Source organism: Trichoderma virens (assembly GCF_000170995.1).
Source record: "Trichoderma virens Gv29-8 chromosome Unknown TRIVIscaffold_2, whole genome shotgun sequence".
NCBI classification, from domain to species: Eukaryota; Fungi; Ascomycota; class Sordariomycetes; order Hypocreales; family Hypocreaceae; genus Trichoderma; species Trichoderma virens.
The window spans coordinates 1,761,024-1,787,615 of record NW_014013747.1 but is presented as its reverse complement, the minus strand read 5'-3'; the positions used below and the strand labels follow the sequence as shown (position 1 = coordinate 1,787,615).

The window sequence follows — 26,592 nt, the reverse complement described above, 5'->3', positions numbered from 1 at the left end:
GCTTGTTGGAAATACACGGTGATATCGCAACATGTCGTGATGAAGCCATCGTGAGATAACGTGCTAGACGGGGGGCACTTGCAGCGGTACAGTGCAGGAGCTCGTAACAACGCTGGAGCTTAGAACGGGTCGTTTCAGGCCATGGGCGCCACAGCAGGTGCACTGCCACTGTTTGCTCCGACCGGCGGGCGCCTCTTTGGGGAGATCCATGTTAGACAGAGACGGGATGTACCGCTACTGTACATGGTGTAAAGCGCCCAGGACACTGGAAAATAAGGTAGGCACATGTAGCGTCGGCGGGATACGAATCTGGACGGACGCTGGATGATGTGTGGTGTGTGGTGTGTTGTGCCTGTGCACGCTGATGGGCTGGGTTCCTTGCTCGTGGGAATCTCGAGAACAGAGTAGATAAGGTTCTTCTATTAGCATTATCGTAGTAGGTAGAAAGAATCAATTAGATTTGGCAGACACTTGACTGGAAACCTAAAGTACCAGACATCAACACTGACAGGTACCCAGTAAACCGAGTTCTCGCTAAGAGTACAGGCTTCAATAGCTGTCGCTAGGGTGACCCGGCCACGCTTCCAGGCGACACCTGAGCTGGTGCTGGTACCTGTAGGCGCTGCCTCGCCTAAGCTCCAGCACCCAAAGGCCACTCAACCGCGCCGGGCACGACACTGCCACTCTTCCCACTCCACCCTAGCTTCTGGCCCAGCTCCCAGACCATCGTCTGCGCCGTCCAACATTTGATCTCTCCCGAATTTTTTTTTCCTCTGCCCTTTTTTTCTGCATCCAAACCATTCACGTTTCTAACCTACAGTCCTTCGTTTTTGCCCTTGCGCCTGCTCGCACAGCCCTTCTGCTCGCTTTTCCCACTGTTTGGCTGATCCCGTTGCTCTGCCGCTGAAGATGCGCGACGTCTGAATGAATGCCTGCAGAGATGGCCCCCTGGCTTTCGATGCCCACGATGCATCCATCTGGTCGCCATAGTTGCGACAACAACCACAGCAGCCACCACGACACCCGCTGCGGCCATGAGTCGCGCACGCTGGCCGCAGACTCAGCCAAGGGCCAGCATCGCCCAGCATCGCCGCAGGTAGCCGTCGACTCTCGCTCGGCCTTGCATTTGCAGGAATCAGAATTCATAGAGGGGAGCGCTAAACGAGGCTGCGTCATCCGAGCGCGAACGACCTGGAGCATGTTCGCACGACCGGCTTGGCTCGTCCTCGTACTGCTCACACTCGCCCTCGTCGCGACGCCGGCCGCCGCTGTCCTGGTCGAGTTCGACAACTGTCTCCCCGACTCGTACCGCTTGAACAACCCGCCGCTGCTTCAGTGGGAGCCCTTGTATGTCGACGCCGTGTTCGACACCAAGACGCCCAACAACAATCTCCGAGTCATTGTCTGGGGGAATGTTACGGGCTCACAGAGCTTGGGGCCGCTTCCCCCGCCGAATGATCCATACTGGACCAATCCGAAAGAGACCAACGGCAAAATCGAGCAGACGCCCTATATCGACACTCTTGCTACGACGCTGATCCGGAGAGTCAATGTCTTGACGTACGAACCGTGGAACGACCGCTCCAATTTCTGCGCGGCCAGTCTCGTTAATGGGACATGTCCGTTGGCACCCACGTTTGGCAATGTGTAAGTCGCCCGCCATCTCATCATCCCATCATCATCGCCCCTCCTTCAAACCCCCCACCAGCTGGTCTCCAAAAGGCACTCACCCTTGCTGGGTTACAGCATAGTGTGACCAGCTGTACCTTGGCAATGGCATGCCATAATACCGTCGCAAATAGCTAATATATGCCTTCTTCGTCATGTAGTGACCTCCCCTATGGACTTCCGTCGGTGAATCTGACCCATGACTTTTTCTCTTCATACGCCTTTAGCTCCTTCTCTCTTACTTTTCTCGTCATCAATGGCGACAAGGCGGCCACAAATATTGGCTGTATTTCCGCCGTAGTCACCCCTGACCTGGGTGGCCTCTCCTGGGTGCTCAAGTTCATGCCCCTTCTGGTCCTGCTCTTTGCTGGCTTTGCGGTCCCATTTGCTGGTATCTGGAGCCCCTGGGGCACTACCAACGTCTTCCACTGGACATCCAACTATGGTCGAGACGCTGATTTACTGAGACTCGTGACTCCCGGGTTTGGTGACTGTCTGCAGTACATTCAGTTCATCGTCCTGACTGGTGCCTTGACGCTTGACTATCCTGGCTTCTTCCAACCTGTTGTGAGCCAAGTCGGATGGTCAACCCTCATGTTTAACGAGAGCTTTGTCGCCCACGCCGAGCCCTGGCAGAATGTGGTGGATGGTATCTATGTGACTAAGAATGGCACAATATACGGGCTGCAAAAGATGGCGCAGCTCATTGGCATGTCCCAGGCCGAGGACGTGTGGCCGGGCATGATGGTGTGGCTCTGTGTCATAATTGCCTCCGTCATTGTTCTCATCCAGGTCGGCTTTGCCCTCCAGTGGATCTTCCGCAAGATCAGAAAGACTACAGAAGAGGATCTGCGGGCAAAGAATATCCCGTTTGTCATTGGCAACGTGGTGCGCATTGTCTTCAATTTCATGCTGACCCCAATCGTGGCACTGTCATGCTTCCAATTTGTCGTCTCTGGCCAGTCGCCGGGTTGGACTGTTGCCTTGGCCGCGCTGACACTAGCGGTAGTTATTGGCTTTGCCTCCTATCTGCTTTGGCTGATAATCACTACGCGGCCAAAGTCAGTCCTGTTTGATGACTTGCCTACTGTCCTGCGGTACGGGCCTCTGTATAACACATACGCTGACGAGGTCGCTGCATTTGCTCTTATCCCGATCCTGCTCAACGTCATCAGAGGTGTTGCTATCGGTGCTGTTCAGCCCAGCGGCGTTGCCCAAGTTGTACTTTTAGCCATTTGTGAGGTCATTCAGATTCTCATGATCTACGCATTTCGGCCCTACCAAAGAGCCACCTCGATGAATATCTATCACAGCCTTTTCGCAGTTCTACGGTTGATGATCATCATGCTCATGGTTACCTTTGTGCCCAGCTTGGGTGTTACCGAAGGCCCAAAGGGCTGGATCGGATATGCCATTTTGCTGCTCCATGCCTGTGTACTCGCCCTCGGCTTCTTCCTTGGCGCTGTACAGACCATCATCGAAGTAATTGCGAGGTTGTTCGGCGCCGGTGGAGACGATGTCACTGGCTTGACTCGTGGTGGTCTCTCCAAGATCTTTGGCATGAGACAGCTGTCCAGGAGAGTCAACCACCGCCAGGGACCATCTCGAGCCAGCCAGCTGTCCACCGCAGCCATGCTGGATGCCGATGATAGCGGAAAGTCTGGCTATGTGATGCCGAGTGGTCGAGTCCGCAGCGGTTCCGTGGCCAGCCTTAGCGGTGTCCTTACTCACCACCGACATCGAAGCAGCTCGGCTCTTGATAGTATGTATTCGGCCGTACACCGAAATGTCGACACTGCCAGTTCGTACATACCCGGAACGCCGGGTGAAGCCAGTACCTTTTCGTTTCTTGCGTCACCCTCAGCTGCTCGCCAGGGGCCACCTGGAGTTGTTCTAGAAGCCTCTGATCCCTACTATCGCCCCCCAAGGCGGCGCCGTGAGATGACTGGTGATTCCGGACAGTTCGACGGGGAACCACTCGTCATTGAACCTGTCCTTCAGGTTGGAGGACTAGCCCCTGAAGCCCTTGATGCAGCGGCAGAAATTTCACGAGGAGCTACTCCGGCGCCTGGACACGGTAATAACCTTTCAATAAGCTTCCCCGCGAACCGACCAGATTACTCAACCCGTGAGGTTGACTTTTACTATGGCGTCCGGGGACCTGCGCTGAACTCAGAAGGCCCTGGCAGGAAGCTTGGAACAGGCCCTGCAGACCCGACTGGGCCGGCGGCGACGGCTGCTGGATGGTTCCGCAGCTTGATATTTGGCGGCAAAACTAAAGAGAAGGGCAAGGGCTTTGAAGTTGTTCGAAGTGCCAGGATGCCGCCAAACATGGTTCGAAATGGAGGCTTCGGCGATGAGACACCACCAGAAGGCATTCCAGTCGCGATGGGCGTTATTCGAAACGGGCCCATCGATTCAGACGATGACGAAGAGCCTCAAATCAAGAGGCCAAAGCGCCGGGAAGGCGAGCTGTTAACAGACAATGGCGACCCACAGGACTCTGATGACGAGCCTGACAGCCCGGTCACGGATAGACTCCCTCGGGGGCGGATGTCTCAATCCGTAACAGCTTTGGGTTCGAAGAGAACCGAGGCCTCGCATGATGGAGTTGATAGCGATGGTGTCAGCGAAGAAGATTTGTCTGATGTTGACCTTGATGTGCCTGTCATTCCACGGAAGAGTTCTAAGAGACACTCGGCCCTGCTGGACCGCAACATCCAGCTCACGCCTCTTGTCACGATAGAGTCTGAGACGATGCGTCCTGGTAGCCCTGGATCCCTGCAAACATTCCAGACTGAGTCGAGTGCGCAGCACGGTGGCGTATCGTTGCTGCCTCGCCTCCCGTTTGAACGGAGAGGCTCTGACCGGCGCTCAGATCAACGGCCGTCTTCAAAGTCTTCGCTCGATTTTCCTGATCTGAGAAACATAGACTCGGCAGCACATGATGACGATGCTGCCGGATTCGGAACGGTTTCTCAGCACAGCATCAGCCGAATTGATCCTCATCATGCTGATGATGGCATGCTGAGCACTGCTGCATCTGTCGTAGACGATGCACATTCACATTCCGGAAAAGAGGCTTGATTCCAAGAGACAACTGCTATGAGTCGACTCTTGTGGACAAACCAACGCCGATAGCATGCAAGGAAGAAAGAAGCACAAAGAAAAGAAAAGATTAAAAAAAGCAAACTCTCCAAGAGATTGATTCCGTCGTCTGCAAAGTTATGGACGGCTCAACTGCAATTCATCCCGCTTCAGCAAGCTTTAGCGTGTCTGGCTGCTCTTCATTTCAGCTTTTTCTTTTTTACTCATTGGCTTTGTTTCCCTTTTTACCCTCCTTGATTTAATTTAAATTTTTTTCTTATCTGTATAGAGTCATATGGACATGTCCCAGCGAGATACACGAAGGCTTTAGTGGGATGGGATGACGTGATTAATTCCTCTTTCTCTTTTTTTCCCTCTTTTTTCTTTTTGTCAAAAGGTCAAGGTTGATACAGAAAAATCGTTTCGGGATCTGATTAAGGGGGGGTTCTTTACCGGTAGCTGGCGTTCTTTTGTTGTTTTCCCCAACCCTCCAATCTTTTTTCCCATTTCGGTACAATAAGAGGGTTGGGAGGCATTTCATTTTTTTTTCTTTGTATTTGTCATTTGGGAGGGATGGGATGGATTCGGGATGTGGGCTATATGTGGCTGTGTGTATAGGATCATGAGCGTTATTTGAATGGCCTGGGAGGGGGACTTTAGGCGTGTAATTAATAGTAGGCCCTGGTGGGTGTAACATGGCCAGATATATGTTGATCTTAAAGATGATTTGTGCTTATTGGCAGCTATGATGTGAAGTTTGTGCTTTTATTTTTAAGCTCGGATAATGCGCCGTGAGTAATCACGATCAATGGATACATCTTTACTTCGAAGGCTGTAAACTAGTATAGTCATTATAAGAAGGAGGAGACGGAAGCGGAACGCATCATTAGTAGGAGATTTGTGAAAAGAAAAAAGCAAATGTGTTCTGAAACATGCATCGCCATCATGGGGTATAGTAGCTATATAAAGTAGCCATATACAAACGCAGAGACCATAGCCACAGCACCTTGGCAATCATCCAGCCAGTTTCGTATTTTCCACCAAGCCTCCCACTCTGTATCTAAGTTTTAGCAAATCATATCCAGCAATCCGCTCTATTTCACGTTCAAAAACCCAATGCCCGACCTCGCCTTCTGGACAGCCCGCTTCAACGCCTGTTCCTCCACATCGGTCCACTTGACGCTCAGTTCATCCCACTTCTTGCCAGGCGTGTTGTATTCCTTGCGCCATTGGGCATGCATGTGCTGCAGCTGGGCCATCCTGCGCGGGTCTCCGGAGCCGCTGTAGATGATGAAGGCGGTGCAAGGCGGAAGAGCTTCATGGATGCGAACGAGGCGCTCCGTGAGTCGGATGAGGGCCTGCTCCAGAGGAGAAGATCCCTCGGATGCAGAATCGGTCCCGATGGCTTCGGATGCGGCGTCCACGTCCTGGCCGGGGGCATTCTTATTCCACCACCCTTGCAGGGCTTCCAGCTCACGCATTCGGCCCCAGACAAAGTCCACTCCGCCGCCCCTGATGACCTCACCATCTTCATCACCGAGGACAGCTCGGATGATGTTAGTCGTCACGTCCTCGTCGGATCTGCACCCGAGCTGGTGCGTGGCTCCCGCGCCGAGACCCTTGGAAGGGTCACCCCAATCAATGGCAGCACTAGTCTTGCCAACCTCAATGCCGCCGACGGCAGCGTCTCCTCCCTGAGCTTTATAAGCTGTACCGGCACGTGCGAGTCTGCGGAAGAGATTCTCCCCTTGCGCGTCCGATGATCCCCACAGCTTTCCCTTCTCGCATTTCTGCTTGACCAGGTCGAGGCAAGTTTTGGCGTCTTCGATGCTGTTATGACCTAAGGCGTCTCCTTTCTGGATTTCTCGGGACAGGTACTTTTGGGCGAGCCATTTGAGTGACGACTTTAGAGGAGGGCCGCGGGGATGAGGGTATATAATGGAGGTGTCGACAATGAATGGGTGAGCAATCTGTATGGCTTTGGTGTCTGATTCGAGGGAGTGGCCCACTAGAATGGTGCGCGGATGTAGAATCTCAAGGAGTTTCCCCTGTATGTCGCGGAGCGTAGTCGTCACGGGTGCCAGCATCTCCTCTGTGATGCCGGAAAACCGCGTAACGTAGTCGGTGATGGGCTTGTCGGGTTTCACAAGCTCATCCAGCACAACATTTCCATCCCAGTCGATGAGACTAATGCGAGTTAGCGAAAATTCGCTCTCGCCCGTCATGCACATTTCGCAATCAACCGCCAAGATCTCTCTGCCAGCCGTGATGCTGCCCTGTTCGATTTCTGATTCGGGGACATCGCCATCTTCCAGCTTGTTGACTCTTGTGACGACCCATCCTTCTGGGGCGACAAAGTTGTCTCGTCGTGGTCCTTCTGGGAGAAGAGCCGGATGAATGAGGTAGCCGTTATCCGTTAGTTCGTCCGCAGAGGCCAGAAACTCTGTGATGCGCGTCCGCTCATTCCTCCATCCGTGGGGCTCCTTTGCGGGCTTCACGCCTCCTTTTTGTGACGTCTTCTCCTTTGGCGCTGGGGCAGTGAGGAACGCAGCCAATGGCGAGTGCATCTTTCCGTGCTTGTCATCACCGGGTGTTTTGACGGGCCACAGATGAGGGAACATGTCGGCAAATGGCTTGAGTGGCTCTGGCAGCGTGTCCTTGTCGAGCTTGCGAGGATAATAGGCATCTGGGGAGCTGAAGGGATGGGAATCTTTATCCCCATTTCCAAGATTATCTCCGTCCACAGTCACATCTCTAAGATCGTTGAAAGTTGCATAGTCGACGCCCTCCTTGAAGAGAGCCTCTTCAAGACCAGGCACCATGATGGCCACAATCTTTCTGAACTGCGGCCGATGAGTAACTCCAATCCACTGGGGGCCCGCGCCATCGGCAAAAATGTAGGTGATGAGATCGCGCAGGCTGTTGAGACTGAGCATGGACTGGAGCCGAGCGCTGGATGAAAAATTCAGGCCAGGGTATCCTCCCTTGCCCGGGCGAGGCACCTTCTTCGCCTTCTTCTTGGGCCTTGTGACGGTTTGCCATTCTCCCTGGTCATCCATTTTCTCGTCTTCATCATGGGGGCTTGGTCTCTTGAGGCTGCCTTCGGTCTGGTCCAGGGAGAACGATTGGGCAACCATATTGTCAGTGACAGCGTCGGTCATGTTGAAGGCTTTTTTATCCTTTAGTGTTCGGAAAACAAAATACTTGAATAAGCTTCGAAGGGGTGAGGTGTCCGCAAAGTCTGGGTAGCTCTTTGAATTCCAAAGGAAAGAAGTGCTCTCTATGTTGAAAACAAACAAATGCTGCTAAAATGAGGCCGAGTCTATCTCAGATCATACTGCTAGGGCAGAGCAAAGAAGTCAGCGCCCACAAAAGAGATGAAGACTATTGTTGTATTTCCTCCGTAAGCGCCATACGGGATAACCACTGATCCAAGGCGAAATGAGGCGCAAAGGTGCCCAGTATCAAGGGGAAAAAGTCCAATAGCGAGGATGTTTTGCTTAGGCGAACTGCCATAGCCAGCTTTTGGCAGTGAGGATTTCTCAAGGCTGCCGAGCTTATCTTATCGCTGCCCCGTAGGCGGTTTTTAGGCCAATCACAGGCCAGTCGCAGCGTCCAGGATTCGCTGGCTGCAGCCTCGCGGCTCCTTCACGCGACGCTGGACCTTCGTTTTGGCTGCTATTATTCGCCCTCTGGTTGACAACAATGAAGTGAGACGCGCAATCCCAACTTTGGCATATCGACACTTCTGCTTCCCAACTTTCATGTCGCTGGAGTTGAAGGTCCAATAGAGTCCAATTTCCTACCAATGCGTCAAACCCTGTAAAATAACAACATCTCTTTGAATCCTCATTCACATCCTGTCCTTCACGTTCGGAATCTCAAGGCCGCAGAATCATGGACCTAGTCGCCGTGAGATGTGCCAAATGCGACTCCAAGCTGGGCAATCTCGCCAATCAGTGGACGCAGATAGGCAAGAAATACATTACACCAGTGACCTACGTTGAGGACAAGAGTGAAACAGATAAGATCGCTGCAACGGGTGCGGTTCGGATAGGTGATGCGGACACTTTAGTCGAGGGCTGGTATGATATCCTCTGCCAATTATATATCTTGTTTCGTAAATACACTCACTGACAATGAGATGCATTCTGGAATAGTGAGCTTCGGGATGCTGAATGTTCAACATGTCACACAAATATAGGCCAGAAATGCTTGACAAGTCCCTCCAACCACATATTTACCAGGTACACATGCTCCACCTCATTCATCTCAATGCCATGCTAAGCGGTGCAGCGGCCAGATCATATTTCGCCTTACGTCCATATCCCTTAGAGTGGCCACAGATCTTCGTCGCAAAGCTGAACCCAAGATACAGCGTATCCTTCAACTTAGGGGCCAGTCAGCCGCAGCTCAAGGCAAACCGTCGCCCCCGAGTGTAAATGGCAAGGCCACTCCTCAAAACGAACCCTCTCCAAGCAGAGACAGGTTCGACATCATGCAGATTCAAACAGATCTCGAGGCTCAACAAGACGAAATCCAGCGTATTGGCGCGGCTGGATTCCAGGTCATATCGACGCTGAATAGCACAGTCGCCCGCTTCGAAAAGCAGATGCGGCAGCTGAGCGACTCCGTTGCAAGTGTCCGAAAGGATGGAGAAGGACAGCAGGCCGACATCAAGTCTCTCAAAACACAGATGAGTGACGCCAAGCGAAGTAACGAGAGCGACGCCGTGATTGCTCGTCTGGATCAGCAGCTTCAGACCACGGACAGAGTGATCACGGAACTTCGGCAAATCATCCAGAAATCCAAGATAGAGACCACGACTCTCCGAATTGAGCTGACGGCTGCACAAAAGGAGATTTCAGAGGTGAAAAGGGCAAACGCTCGTCTTAAAGAGGACGCCACCGAAGCAAAGCAGGTAGCGCAGGAAGGGATCGCCACGTCCAAGCTGTATGCGTCTGAGGTGGCATCTTTGAGGCGAGAGATTGCACAGCTACGGTCTGAAATTGGGGAAGAGAATATACACCACTCCTCAATGGACGAGGACCCTTCCATCACATCGCACCAGCTCGACATCCTCGCCAGCAACATATCCAAGATTGGAAACAGGGCTAGCCAGGTAGAGTCTCTGCAGATGGAGTTTGACCTCTTCAGAACTCGAATACAACGGCTAGAGGCTCGAGTAGTCAGTGGCACGCCAAATCCCAATCGAAAAGATGTTCGTGCTTCTCTTGGAGACTACGCCTCCGCGGCTGAGCAGGGCAGCCAGTCTCACTACGGATCAACTACACGCCAGAAACGGCCGCCAGTGAGTAGGGAGGACAGCCACATTGTCAACTCAACTCCTCCAAAACGGGTAGCCCTCTCGTCAGACTATCCTAGCCTTGCTACTGTAGGCTATGTTAGCACTAGCGAGCAGCAACAATCATCACCCGGGAGCATGGCTTTGGTAGAGACTCCCGTTCAACGGCGGACCACAGCAGCATCAACAAAGAAGAGTACTGCAAAGCGCGGTAGATGGGGAGCAAAGGCCTGAAAGAAAGCAGGCTTTGGAGGGAAATATCTATCAGCTAATATGTATACCTATGTGGAATGACCTTGTTCAAATATCGAAATCCCGTCTCAAGATACCTCTTCCTAGACTAGCCAGGGTATTCACCTGCTGCACGACAGCAAACTCGAAGAAAGCTTGGGACTTTTCGCTGTTGGGATCTTGCCGCCAGTCATCAATCAGAGACGTTTCTTTCTCTCTACCTGCCAGCTTCTCAATGTCATCTAGAAGTGCCTGTGCTTTGACAACCAGGCCGAGCTCTGCACCATATTTTTCTGGGGAGTATTTGAGAATCATGATGAGGAGCATCTGGCACAACGACACCTGATCAATCTCACGCAATGATTCTTCGATTTTCTGCTCTAGAGTCACCTTTTTGGAGACGGGCGTAGCAGAGTTTGCCAGGAAAGCTGTTGCCGCGGCGGTATGAGTAGTGAAATTTGCTATAGTGAACAAACTAGCCAGCCGGATGGGATGATACGGCGAAGCGTACTGGTACGGATCGCAAGCCGTCGCGATGAAGCAAGCCACTGCCAAGGCAAAGGCAAAGTTCTCTTCTTCGCCGTACAACATGGATATTCTAAAGAGAATGTCAGGTAGCGGCGTGACGGCCCACAACTCCTCTTCAACCAGGGCTTTGCTCTTGCTGCATTCGCTTTTTAATAGCTTACGTCGCTCTGACGTTGACTCAATTGTCACCAATGCGCTCGATATACGGTCAGCCGACTCGCCATGTCGATTGATAATGGATTGTTTGCTAGAGCTGGTGACTGCAGGATGTTTGCGAAACTTTGAAACATCTGGCACGAGACTCTGGCTGTTGAGATTGACGTTGGGGGAGATGGCTGCGACTTGATAGACATTGAGGTTATCCCGGCAACGAAGGCATTGACATACAAACTTGTAGTGAGCCAGTGCTTCTCTTCGCTTCAATAGAGGATCCGTGTAAACTAGATGATGAGCATTCATGCAAATGGTCAGCCTGTAATAGAGATTGACGCGAAAAGTAAAGAGAGCCTTCTTTAAACACAAAGGGACTTACACGTATAAGCCAGCTCAATCTCGTCACCAGCTCGAATAGGGCTCTCTGCAACGAGAAGGGTATTTCTCCCTATAAACTGGACTGCCGCATTGGGGATGCAGGAGTGATTGGCCATGGCTAGTGTAGGCTCAAGGAATAGACCAACAACACCCAAGTCAGGGTCGAATCTCTGAAAAGAGTTGTTTTGAATCTATTCTCATCAAAAGCCCTTAGTTAGCATCATGACTCTTTGTTGCAAAATGACATTCCTCTTTCCAGGTGATGACTGACCTTGCAAAGCATCTCAGCTGCTCTCCGCACAAGCTCCTCCGCCGTGCCCTTGCCGGAAAACGCACACGCCGCCATGGCCATCATCTCAATGTCTCTCCATTCGTCACCCTCGGCCTTCTTCTCCAGCACATGCCCCTCCAGATCCTTCAGCCCATCTCCAATCTCCCCACACAGCAAAGCCTGCATCAACGCCCTCGTCGGCGTCGGCAACTGCCTCCTTCGGCCCTCATCCTTAATGCCCTGCCGCAGCGCCTTGCACTCGCGCGAATGGACGGCCTTCCACGCCGCAGCTTGACACGCCGCATCGCAGTACGACGCCGCGTGGCAGCGCGAACAGGCCCGAGGATTGCCTGGGCGAAGACAGTAGGAGCAGACGCTGCTGAGGCACGAGACGGTCGGCAGGAGGAGGAGAGGTGTGAAGGGAAAGATGACGGCGCCGGGAGAGAAGGATTTCGTTGCGTAGAGGCCACGGCCTTTGGAGGGGTGAGGCCGGATTTCGAGGGGCGAGGGAGAAGACATGTTCTGCTTCTTTTGTTGGTTTATTTAATCTTATGAGTAGTGAGGCATTTGAAATGGTGAATTTTTGGATGCACACTTTGTTGGTTTGTGAGGCTGTGCTTTTTCTTTTTTTAATGATATTGACCTGGAGGTGAAAAGTTCAAGGTTGAGGTGAGTCTTGGAGGGGCAACAGCGAAAAGGTGGGCTGGTGATGTCTCAAGCTGCTGAAGACTGACTGCCACCCAAACATGATATTAGCAGACGAATAAATTTAAAAGAAACAAAACTTTCACCCTTGTTCTTTACGTAACGGTAGCCGTCAAAAATATGTCTAAATAAAATTCAATGGGTATCTCTATCTTACTACTAGGCGCCTGTAGTAGTCCTGTATATATACTGTAGCCAACACGATGAAATCTCTCTCTATAGCTCGCCATGGTTCGGCAGCTTGCTGTTCGCCTTGCGCGCACTCGCCAGTCTCTTCCGCAGCTCCTTGCTCCATGGTGTCCCATGCAATCGCACCATCATCTCAGCGTGATAGTCCCAGCAACCGTCCTCCAAAGCCGTCTCCGGCGTCACACACGCCTGGTTGCTCAATGCCTGGCCCCTGGGCCACTGGCCAAGTTGGGCGCCCATATCCTCGTCCAAGAAGGTGTCGAGCACCAGCTGCCCAATTTTTCTCTGAGCTGCGGCCCACTCGGCCTTCTCTTGGAACAGTATCGGCAGCAGCTGCTTCATGCCGTTGTCTTCCAAAAAGTGCTGCCTGATCTTGTCGTCCTTGAGGAGTCCGTTGACAGCGGAGACGGCGGCCTTGACCTTTGAAGGAGAGTCAGTGGGCAAGATCGTGTGATGGTAGAAAAGTTCATGGATTGTAGCGCCTTCATGAGAGCATGTCGAGTCCATGAGCTCTGTCCAGATTTTGGAGATCTCGTTGAGTGCTGAAGGGTTGTTGGAAAGGGCACCGGCGAGAATGGCTGCCGCTTGCTGGCCTCGTGGAGTGTAACCCTCAGAGACTGGGCCTTCGGGAGTTCCCATCAAACAGAAGAGTGCCTTTATCACGTCCGTCTCCTCGGTGATTTTGAGTCCGTAGTAGATATCATGAGAGAGCTCTTCCAGCCCCTCCAGCCCGTGATCAAATTCTTCATCACTCGGGATAACACCAGTCTTGAGCATTTTGAATGTCTCCATAAACGCAATAGCTTCTACCTGAGCCTCCCCACCTGGTGCAGGTTCCTTGATCTTGCCAACATTGTCGTATTTCGGTGCACCCTTGGGTACCTGAATGGTCTCTTGCTGCTCCTGTTCGACGAGAACTACAGCTTGGTCGACAGGTAGGCCTTCTAGTGCAGGGTTGATCTCATCAGGCACGTTGATCTTGGCTTCTTTTTTGCCCGTCCAGATATTCAAGCGAACATGAAGTCCATTAGGAAGTTGTTGGTCATCGTGGACTGTCTGGAACTCATCTGTCGGTTCAAACACCAGTGGGTAACACTCGTCTGGATTTGACGTGTGGCAGATTAATTCTCGTTTGTCTGAGCCCGCCTGGGGAGAGTGCTGAGATGCCGATGCTGTGGCGGGAACCGCTAAACATAACAACAAGCCCAGGACGAGGGCAATGATGATTGGCAACGGTCTAGTTTTGGGACGGATAGAAGACATTGTTTTTCGAGGGAGAAATGAATGAATGAAAATTCTGAGTCCACTCAAAGAGTGTATTCGCGTGAATATGTTATCCAATGGTCTGGGGTTCGTATAATACGACAAGCTGATGAGTGGGAACGGCGCTTCTTGCACGCACAATATCGTGCATGCAACGACGCTATACCGGCGAAACACTCAATAAATATACAACAAGAACTTGTTTGAAAAGAACAAATTACAACTTCTTCATAAAAAGAGTGAATGAAAAGTTCTTTAAATGAGTCAACTCATTGAAAAGGACACCTAAGAATATGGACTAGGTGGACCTAAAAAAGCTGTAAGACGAGCAAACTGTCACTGCCAGAGGCGAAATCTGGCTTCTGAATCTTGGCGGCACCTGATTGGCGGACACGGTGACTAAGCAGCCAACATGGAAGCCCGAAGAAGCAGCCTTTTGCCACTGAATTGTAGCGGCATTTGGATGTTTGTAATGGCAGCAGTTGTACTCTACGCTGTTGCGAGTGTATGGTGCAGCTATTTCCATAATACGGGATGAGGAAGAGTTGCAAATAAGAAATTGTTGTCCATTGTCTGATTGGTGCACGTAACTTTGTTCGACGTCATGCCACGCTTTCGGAAAAGAATGACCTGCTTCACATGTATGTGCAGTTCATTGACACCCATGTATCAACAAGAGGTATTGAGAATTCATGTTTAGCAAGTCACTCCCCATAATTTAATCTCTTGAATATAAATATATGCTTATATTAGTATTTTAAAACAAAATTTTATGTCAGCGCATGCTTTTGATCCTGTCTGTGCGTGTTGGAGGATTCGCTGGAATGGCCCCGTGTCTCAGATTTTGGCACCATCTGCTCAATGTCAAACCTGAATTCAGAACACAAGCCGTAGCATAGCTGTTTGCGCCATCGTCGGATCCGTCATTAGCCTACTGTGAAAATTCACAAACGAGGCTGGTCTACAGCTACGACAGACGGATATAAACCAAGTGCATCTCTTGGGAATCTTGCAAATGTTCTATTCCCTTGCAATATCCCTCCCTGCATTACTGGACATCCTCTCCTCGGATTGGCATTGATAGAGATAACCAGGGAGCATCTACCCGCAAAAATGCTGTCTTTGATCCTCGTCTTCTTCTATCTCTTGTTTTGCTCAATATTTGGCGTCCACGCTTTGCCAACTGGGTCTCATCATTTCAAGAGACACGAGCATCTCCACACCCGTGTCCACAGTCTTCGCCTCTCTCGGCCTATCAATGTCGACATGGACGAGCCAGTGCAGAGCCCAAGGAACTGGTCGGAGAGCCGGCTTGAAGAAGGCCTGCTTTATAAAGACGCCGATTCAGCGGAGGGGCGCTTGCTAGAGGACCTGCATGACGAGCTGCCGGCATCTTGAGCTCAGCATCGTGTATCAATTAGCGGATAGACTGATTGCATTTGGAATTTCAGGTTGCTTCTTGGGAGCTATGAGGTATTAATGACATAAAAGGGAATTGCATAGGTTTCTAATGTTTGATATTCTACAAGCAAGACAGATATTTCACTATCAAGGATTATTAATTTCAGGGATCAACCCATCCTCATTTACAACTTACAACGGGAGCTGCATGTGGCAAAAATGATTGACGACGAACCACATGGTTTCACACTGTGTCCGTTACCTAATGCGGCACCGCAGCATTCGCGCATAGCGGCAGAACAGCACGCTCATTAGAAATCCTCCTCTTGTCGTGAGACAGTTGCCGACTCAAAACATCGCACGGCCCAGCCCTTTCTCGCAAACCCGTGGCACAGCATGCGCTCCAATGAATTGAATGGGTCCCTGTTACTGATCGATTAGGTCACGCGTTCTCCTTTCTTTCGAAGCTTCTGCGACATTGTTAAAGCAAGGCCTTGTGTCACGGACTACGGAGTAGAAGCAGCTCCTGTGAAAGAGACAAAAACATCGCCAGGGCCATTGAGGCGTCAATCCAACGTCAATCTCCCTCCCTCTCTTTTTTGCCTTTTGCAGCTGCATGCGAGGAAGCTTATTCGCGCTACACTCTCTTTGACGAATCGAGCTTGCTTTGCGCCCAGACAGATCCTCCTCCGAATGCTACACTACTAGAGCTTGCCATCTGTCTATTTCTTTCGTCCAGCGCTCTCTCCGTGCCCTCGTACAACAGAGCGCGCGTGCGCGTCAACAGTTACACGAAACCTCGCCAAGATGCCTTCTCCGCGACGAATGCGCCTCCTCATGGTGGCGGTCGTCATCACGGTCGTCGTCATGCTATTCTACAGCTCGGGCATGGAGCCAGAAGCCGACGCTGCCCTCAAGGGCTTCTACGAAAAAACAAAGGAGGCCATGGAGCGAGGGACAGCTCGTGGGCAAGCAGTCATCAATTCCCAGACGGGCGCGAAGGCGGGGCATATACCCGCTGACAAGGACGGCGACGGCGACATTGACGATGATGACAAGGTAGCTTCACAGGAGCTTCAAGAGCGGCTGCAGGCCGTTGCGCAGGAGGCAAAAGACAAGGCCAACGAGAAGAGCCCGAAGCCAGATATCCCCAGCAAGATCGTTGGCGTGGGCAGCTCAGCCGAGGGACAGGAGAAGAAGGGCCAAGTCAAAGCGGGTGGTGGTGGTGAAGTAGGGGAGAGAGTCAAGACGGAGACGACGAAGGAGGAGACAAAGGAAGAGCATGAGGCCGAGGTCGAGATTAACAGCATCTTGAAGAAGTCACCCGGTAAGCCATCGCAATAGATCCCCCTCTGGCTACTCTGGTTTACTAACTTGTACGTGTGCGACCCGCAGTCATCATCTTCTCCAAGAGCTACTGCCCCTATTCGAAGCGTGCCAAGGGCATCCTTCTGGAGAAGTACAGCATCACTCCAGAGCCCTTTGTCGTCGAGCTGGACGAGCACCCGCTCGGTCCTCATCTCCAGGACTATCTCCTCAAGAAGACGGGGCGCAGGACTGTGCCTAACATCCTGATCAACGGAGTCAGCATTGGCGGCGCCGACGACATCGTTGCGATGGACAACGAGGACAAGCTCGTTGCCAAGGTGCGCGATCTGGGCCAAGCCCGCATAGAGATTGGCCCGCGCTTTACCAAGGGCGAGCATCAGTAAAAAAATGATTAATCAGAGAGGCGATCCCCTTGGCCTGGTCTTTTTCTCCTTCCCCAATCTGTACCTGTACCTGTGCTTGTGCTTGGCCTTTCTCGCTTGGACCAAGGTTGAGATCGGTGGCTCGCGGCTAATGTATTCTCTTGGAGGGTGTGGGCATCAGGGGTTGATGGTTACTTTTTTCCTTCTTTTTTCTTTTTTTTCTTTTCTTTTCTTTTCTTTTTTTTTTTTTTTTTTTGAATGTCTGGTGTGCAGATGCCAAGTACGCACGCATGAATGGAGTTTTGGCGTTTTTATGGCCCTGTACAAGCATACTGTAGTACCTAAGGTATGGAATGCCGTAGGCACAGTTGCTGTAATATTTGTTATCTCGGGATACTTGATAGGGAATGGCAGGGAATGGGAATTGAAGGCTTGAAATGCTTGTCTGCCTAATACTATAGAAAGAGAAAGCAGAAGAAAACAAAGAAGGGGGGGGGGACGGGATGGATGTGAGGCTCGGTCAAGGAAGCATATGCAGCTACTGTCTTCAATTCGAAACCTGTAATCTCCAGCAATGTATGGATCAATCTAGAATGCATCCTCTCGGGCGCGCAAATCCGCTGGGCGGAAACAAAGGCCGGTAAAGACGATGAAAAGCGCCGGTACCTGGTCGTGTCCTCACGTACAAGCTCGCGATAGCGTGGGCATCTTGCATCTGCTAGCGAAGCATCATGGCGGTTAATATGGCATGGCAAGCGAAAGAAGGCAAGTATCAGCGTGTCTCGCTGTGATGAATTAGGCCAAACCTTTTTAAATCGCGCATCCATCATCTTTCTTCTCTCTCTTCTCTCTCTCTCTTTTTCTTTTCTTTCTCGTTTTTACTTCCCGTTTCCTTTCCGACGCCCCCCCTCCCTCATCGACCTCATTCGGGCAACACACGCTGACGATTCTCTTACATACCGCAATCAATTTACCCAGACAGGCCTCAAAACGCCACGATGCGCAGAACCAGCGCTGTCTCGTTCTAGCCCCGCCGGTGCTATCTGTTATCAGCGCGGTACTGGCATCATCCCCCACTAAATGCAGGGATGCGACTGCAGCGCTTCATGTTGGAGGCGCGTGAATGGCCGGCGGCTTTGGGGTTATCAACGGCTGGGGTTTTAGGCCCAGGTTCAGGTTCGCCGTTTCCATTAGCTGCCGATTCCTCCATCAGTTGTGGCAGCGGAATCCGGATTCGGGTGCAGTTGGGATGCTCGGACAAGCAAGTCTGTGCTTTGCAAAAGCAACTAGTGTTGCTGAGATATTGCCCGCCCATACGGAGTACTCGTACATGAGAGAGAGTCCTTTCAATAGCAGGCATATGTTGCGAATCACACAGACGAGACGAACCGGCAGATAAGAAACATGTTGAGCCATGAATCAATCAGTTGGCGTGTGGAATCAGCGCTTGTCCAGGACTGGCACAGTACCTACAGTACCTGTCTCCCCTCGCTACCAGCATCCGAACTAGTACAGTGCCTAGCGATGGGATGCGCGTGAGAGAGGGAACTTGGCTTGCTTGGATACGCACAGGAAACTGGGGAATGCAGATGAGAGAGAGGCCTGACCTGAAAAAAAGCGTGGGGATGCGCCCCCGGTAAGCTGCCACAGCTCAAGCCATGCCCAAACCAGCACCAGCCAGACCAGGATTCGAGAACGAGACCGCAGTGACCACACCATCAACCGCAAAGCTGAGCAGTACTACTAGGTATGTACGAGTACAGTATTAGGTTATCTATGGACGGTATTATCTCGCTCGCCCTCTAGCCTGGCCTGGGGCTGCTCCTACAGTCCTACGGTACTCCTACAGTACATGGACTAGGCAGTTGGGGATTGCAGCACAATAAGAAGAGCGCCACCCCCTCACGCTTCACTCTTTTTCTCTGCAGTTCCAGTCCCGTCCAAGCCAAGCCCATTCCCACTACCGCAAGCCTGCGTTGCTCTGTTTTCTTCCCATCTTCCAATTGCCCATTGGCCTTTTCTGTTCTTGTCCCGTCTTGAGTTTGTCCCAAGTAGAAAAAGAAAAAAAAGACGACGCAGAAAAGAAGGGACCCTCCCCCATTTAGTGCTGCACAAAGTGGACGTGTCTTCGTTTCTCAATACCTTTTTTTTTCCCCTTCGCCGCTATAACCGGAAACTCTGTAACCCTTCGCCTCGGTCAAGAGACGGTGGCTCACCGACCCGGCCGTTCTCCCGAGTCGCATCATCAAGCTACAACCTTGCGTCAATCCGGGCTACCAGAAGTGCACCAGGAGCAACTGTCTGAGCAAAAAAAGACACTCATCACACTCCTCTTTGAGGGTTTCTTTTCACTTCTACCCCCCCCCTATAACGTTACATTTCTCAATAAACACCAAAAAAAGAAAAGAAAAAAGAAGAAAAAGAAAAAATGTCTGACGCCCCCTCCAACACCGCCTCCGCCCTGCGGCGTCCCTCCACCAGCTCCGAGACATCCTCCCTCTCGTCGGCCTCAACCGCCTACACCACTTACAAGGACAAGGAGGGCCAGCCGCTGCTCGACGTCAACGAGCGGAAAGCGAAAAGGGGCCTGCGCCAAAAGGCCCGCGACATGGTGCACGACATGGGCAGCCCGCCCACCGCGAGACAGGACGCAAAGGACGGCAAGGTGACGCTCAACCACGCTCCGCTGGGCGGCATGGTGGGCGAGCCCATGATGAGGCCGGGCAAGATTTAAAATGACAGTGCCTTTGCCTGCCTATCCTTCATTGGTTGGTATGCCTTGGGGGAACTGGTTGGTTGATTGATTGATTCTGTTGTAGCGCAGCGCATGTGCATGTGCCCAAAAAATATGATGGAAATGAAATGCGAAAATGGTCTCGGCGTTTTTTTTTTTTTCTTGTCTTCGATGGTTCTCTCTGGTTCTTCTCGTTTCGTCTTCTTACCTACTTTATATATATATATATATCTATATATATATCAAATGTATTGAATCATGTCTTTGAATCTTCACTGTTAGTCGGCGACGAAATTCAACAAAAGAAAAGCAAGGGAATAAAGCGACTCTATGCTGTTAATCAAGAATTTCACATGCAGCAAACAAGCACTCGGTTGCATATGCCATAAGAGACTTAAGCGAGCCGAAACGTGCCGTGCATTTTTTTTTCTGTCCTTATTTCTCACACATGGAGCCCATCCATGTTTCCTCCTCCAATCCAAATGCGTGTGGCACACTGTAGTGTAAACATGAGAGAGAAAAAAAAAATCCGAGTGATTCCCCGAGATTTCATAACCGTTGAAATGTCCCATAAAAAACACGCATGCGTTGTCCAGCGCCGCGATTCTATACCACAAGAAAGAAGGGGGGAAAAGAGTCGAAAGGGGATAGAATGATCATCCTAGATCTTTATGTCTGGTTCCAATTTAACCTGCCTCCGTATGCCCCCCCTGATTAAAAAAAAAAGAAGAAGAAGAAAAAGAATGTCCCTTTGATTCCAAATGAGAAACCCGGTTCCTGGATTTCTACCCAACGCCTCCGTGTCGTATCCTCCATAATTGCCTTTGGTTGACTTTGCATTTGCCGTGTCGTACGCTCCAGTACCTTTAATAGTTTGATATTCCGCAATAGATAGAAAAAGTGTTGTTACAAGACTTTGTATAGTTGAGATTGTGCATTTCTTCGCTTCAGATGCCGTGGTTTGAGGGGTCTTCATACAACCGGAATAGTTGTGTCACCCGTGAGGAAGTGCTCAATGGCATCCACGCCAACTTGCCTACAAAAACCAGTTAGAACCACTGATAACTCAACATCAGAAAAGGACATGGAATGCGCAAGAACTCACGTAGTCAGCATCAGCCTCGTAAACTCGTCCATGTCGTCCGGCCTCGCATACATCCAAAACTCCTTGAAACTCATATCCGTGATGCAATACTGCGGCTTCTCACGCCAGGCACGGAAGAATTCAACCGAGGATGTGGCCTCCCAGAGGTGCCGCGAGGCCGTGAAGCTATGGCCATCCTCCCAGAAGTCGTTGGGAGCTGGTTCACCGTAACCGTTAATTGCCTGGCTCATCTGTGAGACTTGGTGGGAATACGAACCTTCTTCTGATTTCAGGACGAAAACAAGACACATTATGGCAAAGGCAATCATAATGGTCCTCCTCGTGCATTCTAGCATGATCCAGCTCTACAGAGAGAAACAAAAAAAGTTAGCATGTGAAATGAAGTCAAGATATGAGTGATGTATATGCAACTCACCTCCCAGCTCTTTGGCGGCTTGTCCCTCGACATAAGAGCCGCTGCTGGCAAGCCCTCCTCCAGCTCATTCTTGACCACGACCAGGTCCTTTACCCACGCCAGCATGACGCTCATCTCCCTCTCTGCCGCCGCCCTCATGCTTACATCGCCGTCGAAGATGCGCATCGAGTTGAGCAGCAGAAGCGCCTGCACTCTGGCCAGCCTGTCGGCGTGTGTAGTCGCTCTCTCGCCATCACGATGGACCTCGCGCACTGCATCCAGCAGCACCTTGAGCGCCCATCCCTTTGTATGCGGAGTGCGTGTCGAGTACGCCGAAGCAGCAGCAAACGTCGTGATGATGGTTTTGGGCAGCTGTGACATCCAGAGGCGGGGGTGCATGAAGGGGGCCTCGCGACGCTGCGTGAAGCCAACGTACATGTCCGATATACTCTGGACAATGAAGCCGATCTTGCTGCGGGGGTCGTGGACCTGCAGGACGTCGGCCATGATGCACTGGTCCTCATGCTGCAGGATAGAGAGATCGCGAACGGGCTGCTGCTGCTGCTGCGACTGAACCGGCTGTGGTTGCTGCGTCTGCAACGGCGGCACCACGGGAACCGGCGGGAGGTCCATCTTGCTGGTGGCATCTCCGAAGCCCAGGTCCCACAAGCTGCCCGGGCCAGCAGCGGCGCTCGCATTCATCAGGTCGACGATGGAGAAGCCCAGATCGGCGTGATGCGACTGAGGCTCGCCGCCGAGCTGCAGCCCCACGTCCTGCTGGAGGCTCTCGGGGCTTGTGTTTGTGCCGGTTGCAGTGCTGAGGCTCTCGATGTCGAAGCTCATGTCGAATTCGGGAGGCATATCGGGCGTGGTGCAGCTGCCCTCGACGGCAGAAGCGCAAGACGACGATGCCGTTGCTGAGGCCGAGGCAATGGGTGGCGATTGGTGCTGGTGCTGGTGGTGCAGCAGGTTTTGCGACTGCGATTGCGACTGCGGCTGTGATTGTTGTGACTGTTGCGATTGCTGCTGTTGAGGAAGAGGAGGAGGCTGGCGCTGGTAGACGCAATCCAGACCCTTGGTCGCACATCGAGTGCATCGCGGAGTTCGCTTGTCGCAGCGCCGCTTGCCTCTGACACAGGCGTTGCAGCTCTTCTGCCGCGATGCCGCGCCGCCATCCGCGCTGATGCGGTCCAGCTTGCGCAGGCCAGAGCCCAGGCTGCTGAGAGGGCTGGTGTCTCCAGAAAAGGAATCCATCGTCGACGTGGGCGGAGAGGCGAAAGTGTAGCTCTGCTGCTGAAGCTGCTCGTACTGCCCGTCGAGCGATGTCATAGCACACAAGTCTCGTGCCGCACGAAGCAGCAATAGAGATCAATTGAGCGGGGGTCCAAGACGATAATGTAATCGAGAAGAAGACGAAAACGAAAAACAAATGAACCACTAGAGAAAAGATAGAGAAACCGTAGAGGGCTGGGGGGTGTAAGTCCGGGGTTGCGTGATGGTGAAAGGAGTTAAAAAGAATCGCGTCGGTGGGATGATAAGATACCGGACCAAGGATGCCCAGCTGCCGCCAAACTCGATTCTCTCGACCGCCCTACCGATCCAATCTGGTTCGTCAGCTGCGAGATTAAAACAGGTGAGATTGGCCCAATGGAAATCAAAGTCTGTCGCATCGCCTCGAAATTCCCTACAAAAAAACCCGGCCAAGCCTCAGTGACAAACTCCGGATTGGACGCAGCAACCCGCGATCAAAGACCCCGAGGACCCGGGCCCAAGTCCGCAACTCCGCTCCGCCCAAACTCCGCAGCTCCAGCCTCGTCACGACCCGGTCGACGGCCCGTCCGGTGCTGCTGACGCATGTTTACTCAGGACGGTTAGCAAGGAGTCGCGAAGGAAGCCTTTTCTTCACGGCAGTCGTATAAAGTTCAAATGTTGGTTCCAACTGATGTCTGCGCCACCTGGACTTGAGCCATCTGCCTAGATCTCCTCCTTCCGTGACGCGGCCTGCAGATGAAGGAACTGGGCCCAGATGGTAAACGTGAGATGCTACAGGTAATAAAGATAACGACACGGTTTCTTCTCTTGACCGCACTTATCAACAGCTTGTATGCAGCAGAATGGGGTCTGTAGCAGGTGATTGAATCGCCATCGTTACTCCAGCCGAACGGGTTAGGCCACAATCACGCATACATTTCGGTTTGTTTTACGGAGTACACGCCGCAGGCCACCTACAGCAAACATCACGGCCCAGCGTAAGGAAGGAGAAGAAAAAGAAATCTAGGTCAAAGCATCTTTTGAAGGACTGGTTTTAAAAAGTCTCGTTTACATAGTTCAACATTCAGTGGCTCCTTCAGCAACATGCAGTACAGTTGCCTTCGCATCGCCATCTGAGCTCAATGATGCACATTGCCAGCACTCTAAACGAGCGGCATGCCTCCCAATCCCCCCCAAGCTTTCTTAGCAAATGGGTATATACCACTACCTCAGAACCAAGCATTTCTCTCCCTTTTTATATGGACGTCCTTTGAGAATATTCCCCTCCCTACTCCACCGAAACCCTCATTCTGGCAGCCCAGCTGAGATTAGCTTTTGGTTTTCCGCCGCCATATTTGGCACAGGGTAAAAAATCAAAGAAACGCCTCCGACCAGAAACAAATCCGGTGACAAAACCACAAGGAGTCCAGTGGTTATGAAAACGAAAGGAAAAAAAGTGAACAAGGTAGTGAACAAAAAGAAAAAAGAAAATTGGAGGAACGAAGATCAAGACAAGAGATCTGGTCCAAAGAAGGGGCGCCCGGTACGGCTGCTTTTTGAGAAAGCTGCCCGTCTCCGCCGCAATTATACAACCGCCTTCGAGATGAAGACGTTAAGAACCAAGGTAAGAAGTGAAGAAACCCAAAATCAAAGGTCTAATAAAACAAAGAGTTCCAAGCCAAGGCTTCAAAAAACATCGGTCTGTTGGGGAATAAGGTTTTTTTGTTTCCATCCGGTATATCTAGTTGCAGAGTGGCTGGACCGCATTAAAGACGTCGTCGTTTGTGTGTGTCTCTCTGTGTGTGTGTGTGTGTGTCTCTGCATATTCGTTCAATCATGCGGGCATGGGTGAATGACATAGAAAGCGTAGTTGAGCATCATTGCGTGCAAGGCGTAGATGAGTGCCACGATAAGGCCGGGCAGCGTTGCGCCTGGTCAAGGCCCTTGAGGCATGAGGCCACCCAACACGGTTCCCTAGTACCGTTCTTGTCGATATCCGTTGGGTCGTGGCGCTTCATACTGAACACCCGTCATAGAATCCGGGCCGTTCGGGATGCCGTTGCTGATGGTCCGAAGAGGCGGCAGCTCGGTCCGGGGCGCGCTGGCATACGGATCGGATGAGTAGGGGGGCGCTTGGCTGACTGGCGCCGGAGGCGGCGGCTGCTGGCCCATGTACTGAGAGCTTTCCATTCGCATTCCCGACAGCTCTCGCCGCAGCAGGTCGTTCTCCGTCATTGCTTGGTTGTAGTGATTTTGAAGCACTCGGATGTGGTCAAGCTGTCTCTGGTGCTCGGCAATGGCTAGCAACGGCTTTGTTAGTCTCATGAAGAGGAGAGAAATACGCGCAAAATACGAACCTTTGGTAAGAATCTCCCACTTCGATGCCTTGGATCCACGCTCCTGTGGCATCAAATCGCGAAGCTGGTCAAACAATTCCTTCATCTCTGTCCTTCGCTTCCGCTCAGCCAGCTTGTGGCTCACACGCAGTTCGGGGGTTCTGCTGTAGGGCTGGGAACCCGTGGCACCGTTGCTCTCTTCAGCTTGAAGATCGCTCAGCTGCTTGTGCTGCATGGTATGGTGGTGCACGGGCGGGAATTCGGATGAGTTCATGCGCGAAAACTCAGAGCCATCGTCGAGCCTGCGCTGACCCGGTGGCAGCCTCGACTCGGTAGTGAATTGGCTGCTAGCAATAGACTCGGTAATGCTGCTGCGACGAGACACATCATACGATGAGTGGTTGTTGACGAGGTGGCTGCCAGCCCTTTGATTGTCAACTCTCTGGATGTCGTCCTCGGGGAAAGCCCAGGCCTGACCCTTAGTCGGCTCGGCTGCACGGGCGATGAGCCCGGTTGTAGGACCAGTAATCGTAGGAGCTGTTCTGACGACTTTGGCAGGTTCTGGGTTCCGCTCAACACTGGGCTGGTATCCATTGGAAATCCGGTGCGCAGCGAGAGCCTCAAAATTGGGCCTGGGGTTTCGTTGCGAGTGTAGAGTGTTCTGGATGGAGGACGAGGATTGGTTGTTGCTGGTGTAGCCAGAGCCTCCGAGACGCATGTCACTGAAGCCCTGGTTGATTCTGCTGTCGACGCTTTCACGCCGGCTACCTGCAACGGCAGCAAGCCCTTCTCCTAGGGTTGCCCCTGAGATGCTGGCCGTGTCCAGGGAAGTTGGTCGATCGAATCTTCGATCCATGCCGTTGGCGGGATTGGGGGAAACCATCGAGGCTACGCTCATGTTGCTCGCAGCTGGGGAGACGATGGATTGGGGTATCATATTGGAGGCGGCGACGGGGGAAGGTGTCTTGTCAACGGATGAATAGCCAGATCCGGCTGGGCTGAGTCCAGTAACCGTAAACGATGCTGCTGAATTGTCTGTTCAGCATATGGTAAGTAAAAAAAGGAGAGGGAGGAACTCTGGAAATTCAATCAGGATAACATACGTTTACTCGACGTTTCGTGGGTAGAGTAAAATCCAGAATCGCGCAGCTGGGGAGCGGCGTGCGAAGGGGCTCGCTCGTCTCTGTTCAAGATGTTGGTGAGTCCAGCCGATTTGCTCGGCAGCATGCGCTGCTGTGTCTGCGTTTCCATTCTGGCCATGAAACGCCTATAGGGACAATCGTGTGGGGAGTTTGTAGTCGAGCGTTGTAAAGATGAAGGTCAGGTAGATATTGCTGGCTACCTATATCGAGCAAGGACAAGACTCGACGCAGACGAGGATCGGCGACGCCGGCTTGAGGGAGTGGCAGGGCAAAGCTGGTGGAGAGGGAGCCGCGCCGTTGTAACGAGTCGACGGGAAGCCCAATGTTCGGTTTCTCACGGTGGTGAGCAAACACGGGTAGGGAATTGGCGGGAATGCAGGCTCCTTGGCAAGCGAGCGCGAAGCGAAGCTCTCGCTCACAGGAAGAGGCGCGAGCGACACAAAGCAGACACGAGGGGCTAGAGGAGACTGTCGCTCGTCATGGGGTTGAGCACTAGATAGCAGAGAACGGGTTATAGTTGTGGTAGAAGCTTGGAGGGGTATAAAGTAGAAGCTGTTGCATAAGATGGCGATGGGGGGGAGAGGGAGAAGAAGAAGAAGGCCAAGGCGACTTTGGATGTGAGATTTTGGAATTGGACTTTTGGTTTGGGGGAGGGGATCGGAGAAAAGCTTGGATAGGCGAGGTACTCTGCAAATGTAGGGGAAGGACTAGGGAAAGGCTTGTACCAACCCGACAGGGCCTCAGGGCGTGGAAAGAACTA

General features: G+C 52.1%; 9 protein-coding genes across 9 annotated transcripts; 4 read left to right on the top strand and 5 right to left on the bottom strand.

The window, feature by feature from the left end:
• Positions 1 to 1,219: 1,219 nt before the first annotated feature.
• Positions 1,220 to 4,725, top strand: TRIVIDRAFT_132451 (uncharacterized protein; the record flags this gene model as incomplete). The annotated part of the gene is made up of 2 exons (XM_014105194.1): positions 1,220 to 1,647; positions 1,830 to 4,725. Coding segments are annotated over 2 exons (3,324 nt in total), but the record flags the coding sequence as incomplete, so codon positions are not given.
• Positions 4,726 to 5,849: 1,124 nt separating this feature from the next.
• On the bottom strand, positions 5,850 to 7,814 carry TRIVIDRAFT_36326 (uncharacterized protein; the record flags this gene model as incomplete). Its single annotated transcript, XM_014105193.1, has 1 exon — positions 5,850 to 7,814. One exon carries the CDS (start codon positions 7,812 to 7,814, stop codon positions 5,850 to 5,852), a length of 1,965 nt encoding a protein of 654 aa, XP_013960668.1.
• An 838-nt stretch (positions 7,815 to 8,652) lies between these two features.
• On the top strand, positions 8,653 to 10,279 carry TRIVIDRAFT_14012 (uncharacterized protein; the record flags this gene model as incomplete). The annotated part of the gene is made up of 2 exons (XM_014104639.1): positions 8,653 to 8,840; positions 9,052 to 10,279. Coding segments are annotated over 2 exons (1,416 nt in total), but the record flags the coding sequence as incomplete, so codon positions are not given.
• Positions 10,280 to 10,360: 81 nt separating this feature from the next.
• On the bottom strand, positions 10,361 to 12,140 carry TRIVIDRAFT_35412 (uncharacterized protein; the record flags this gene model as incomplete). Its single annotated transcript, XM_014105192.1, has 3 exons — positions 10,361 to 11,259; positions 11,352 to 11,541; positions 11,622 to 12,140. 3 exons carry the CDS (start codon positions 12,138 to 12,140, stop codon positions 10,361 to 10,363), a joined length of 1,608 nt encoding a protein of 535 aa, XP_013960667.1.
• A 402-nt stretch (positions 12,141 to 12,542) lies between these two features.
• TRIVIDRAFT_35206 (uncharacterized protein) lies at positions 12,543 to 13,778 on the bottom strand (the record flags this gene model as incomplete). Its single annotated transcript, XM_014105191.1, has 1 exon — positions 12,543 to 13,778. One exon carries the CDS (start codon positions 13,776 to 13,778, stop codon positions 12,543 to 12,545), a length of 1,236 nt encoding a protein of 411 aa, XP_013960666.1.
• A 2,208-nt stretch (positions 13,779 to 15,986) lies between these two features.
• On the top strand, positions 15,987 to 16,891 carry TRIVIDRAFT_36379 (uncharacterized protein; the record flags this gene model as incomplete). The annotated part of the gene is made up of 3 exons (XM_014105190.1): positions 15,987 to 16,385; positions 16,434 to 16,506; positions 16,575 to 16,891. 3 exons carry the CDS (start codon positions 15,987 to 15,989, stop codon positions 16,889 to 16,891), a joined length of 789 nt encoding a protein of 262 aa, XP_013960665.1.
• Positions 16,892 to 18,916: 2,025 nt separating this feature from the next.
• TRIVIDRAFT_215289 (uncharacterized protein) lies at positions 18,917 to 19,862 on the top strand (the record flags this gene model as incomplete). The annotated part of the gene is made up of 1 exon (XM_014105189.1): positions 18,917 to 19,862. One exon carries the CDS (start codon positions 19,299 to 19,301, stop codon positions 19,602 to 19,604), a length of 306 nt encoding a protein of 101 aa, XP_013960664.1.
• A 714-nt stretch (positions 19,863 to 20,576) lies between these two features.
• Positions 20,577 to 22,357, bottom strand: TRIVIDRAFT_35417 (uncharacterized protein; the record flags this gene model as incomplete). The annotated part of the gene is made up of 5 exons (XM_014105188.1): positions 20,577 to 20,640; positions 20,710 to 20,905; positions 20,966 to 21,053; positions 21,125 to 21,980; positions 22,116 to 22,357. 5 exons carry the CDS (start codon positions 22,355 to 22,357, stop codon positions 20,577 to 20,579), a joined length of 1,446 nt encoding a protein of 481 aa, XP_013960663.1.
• Positions 22,358 to 24,328: 1,971 nt separating this feature from the next.
• Positions 24,329 to 25,941, bottom strand: TRIVIDRAFT_35604 (uncharacterized protein; the record flags this gene model as incomplete). Its single annotated transcript, XM_014105187.1, has 3 exons — positions 24,329 to 24,654; positions 24,712 to 25,725; positions 25,800 to 25,941. The coding sequence occupies 3 exons, from the start codon at positions 25,939 to 25,941 to the stop codon at positions 24,329 to 24,331; spliced, it is 1,482 nt and encodes a 493-aa protein (XP_013960662.1).
• Between the last annotated feature and the right edge of the window lie 651 nt (positions 25,942 to 26,592).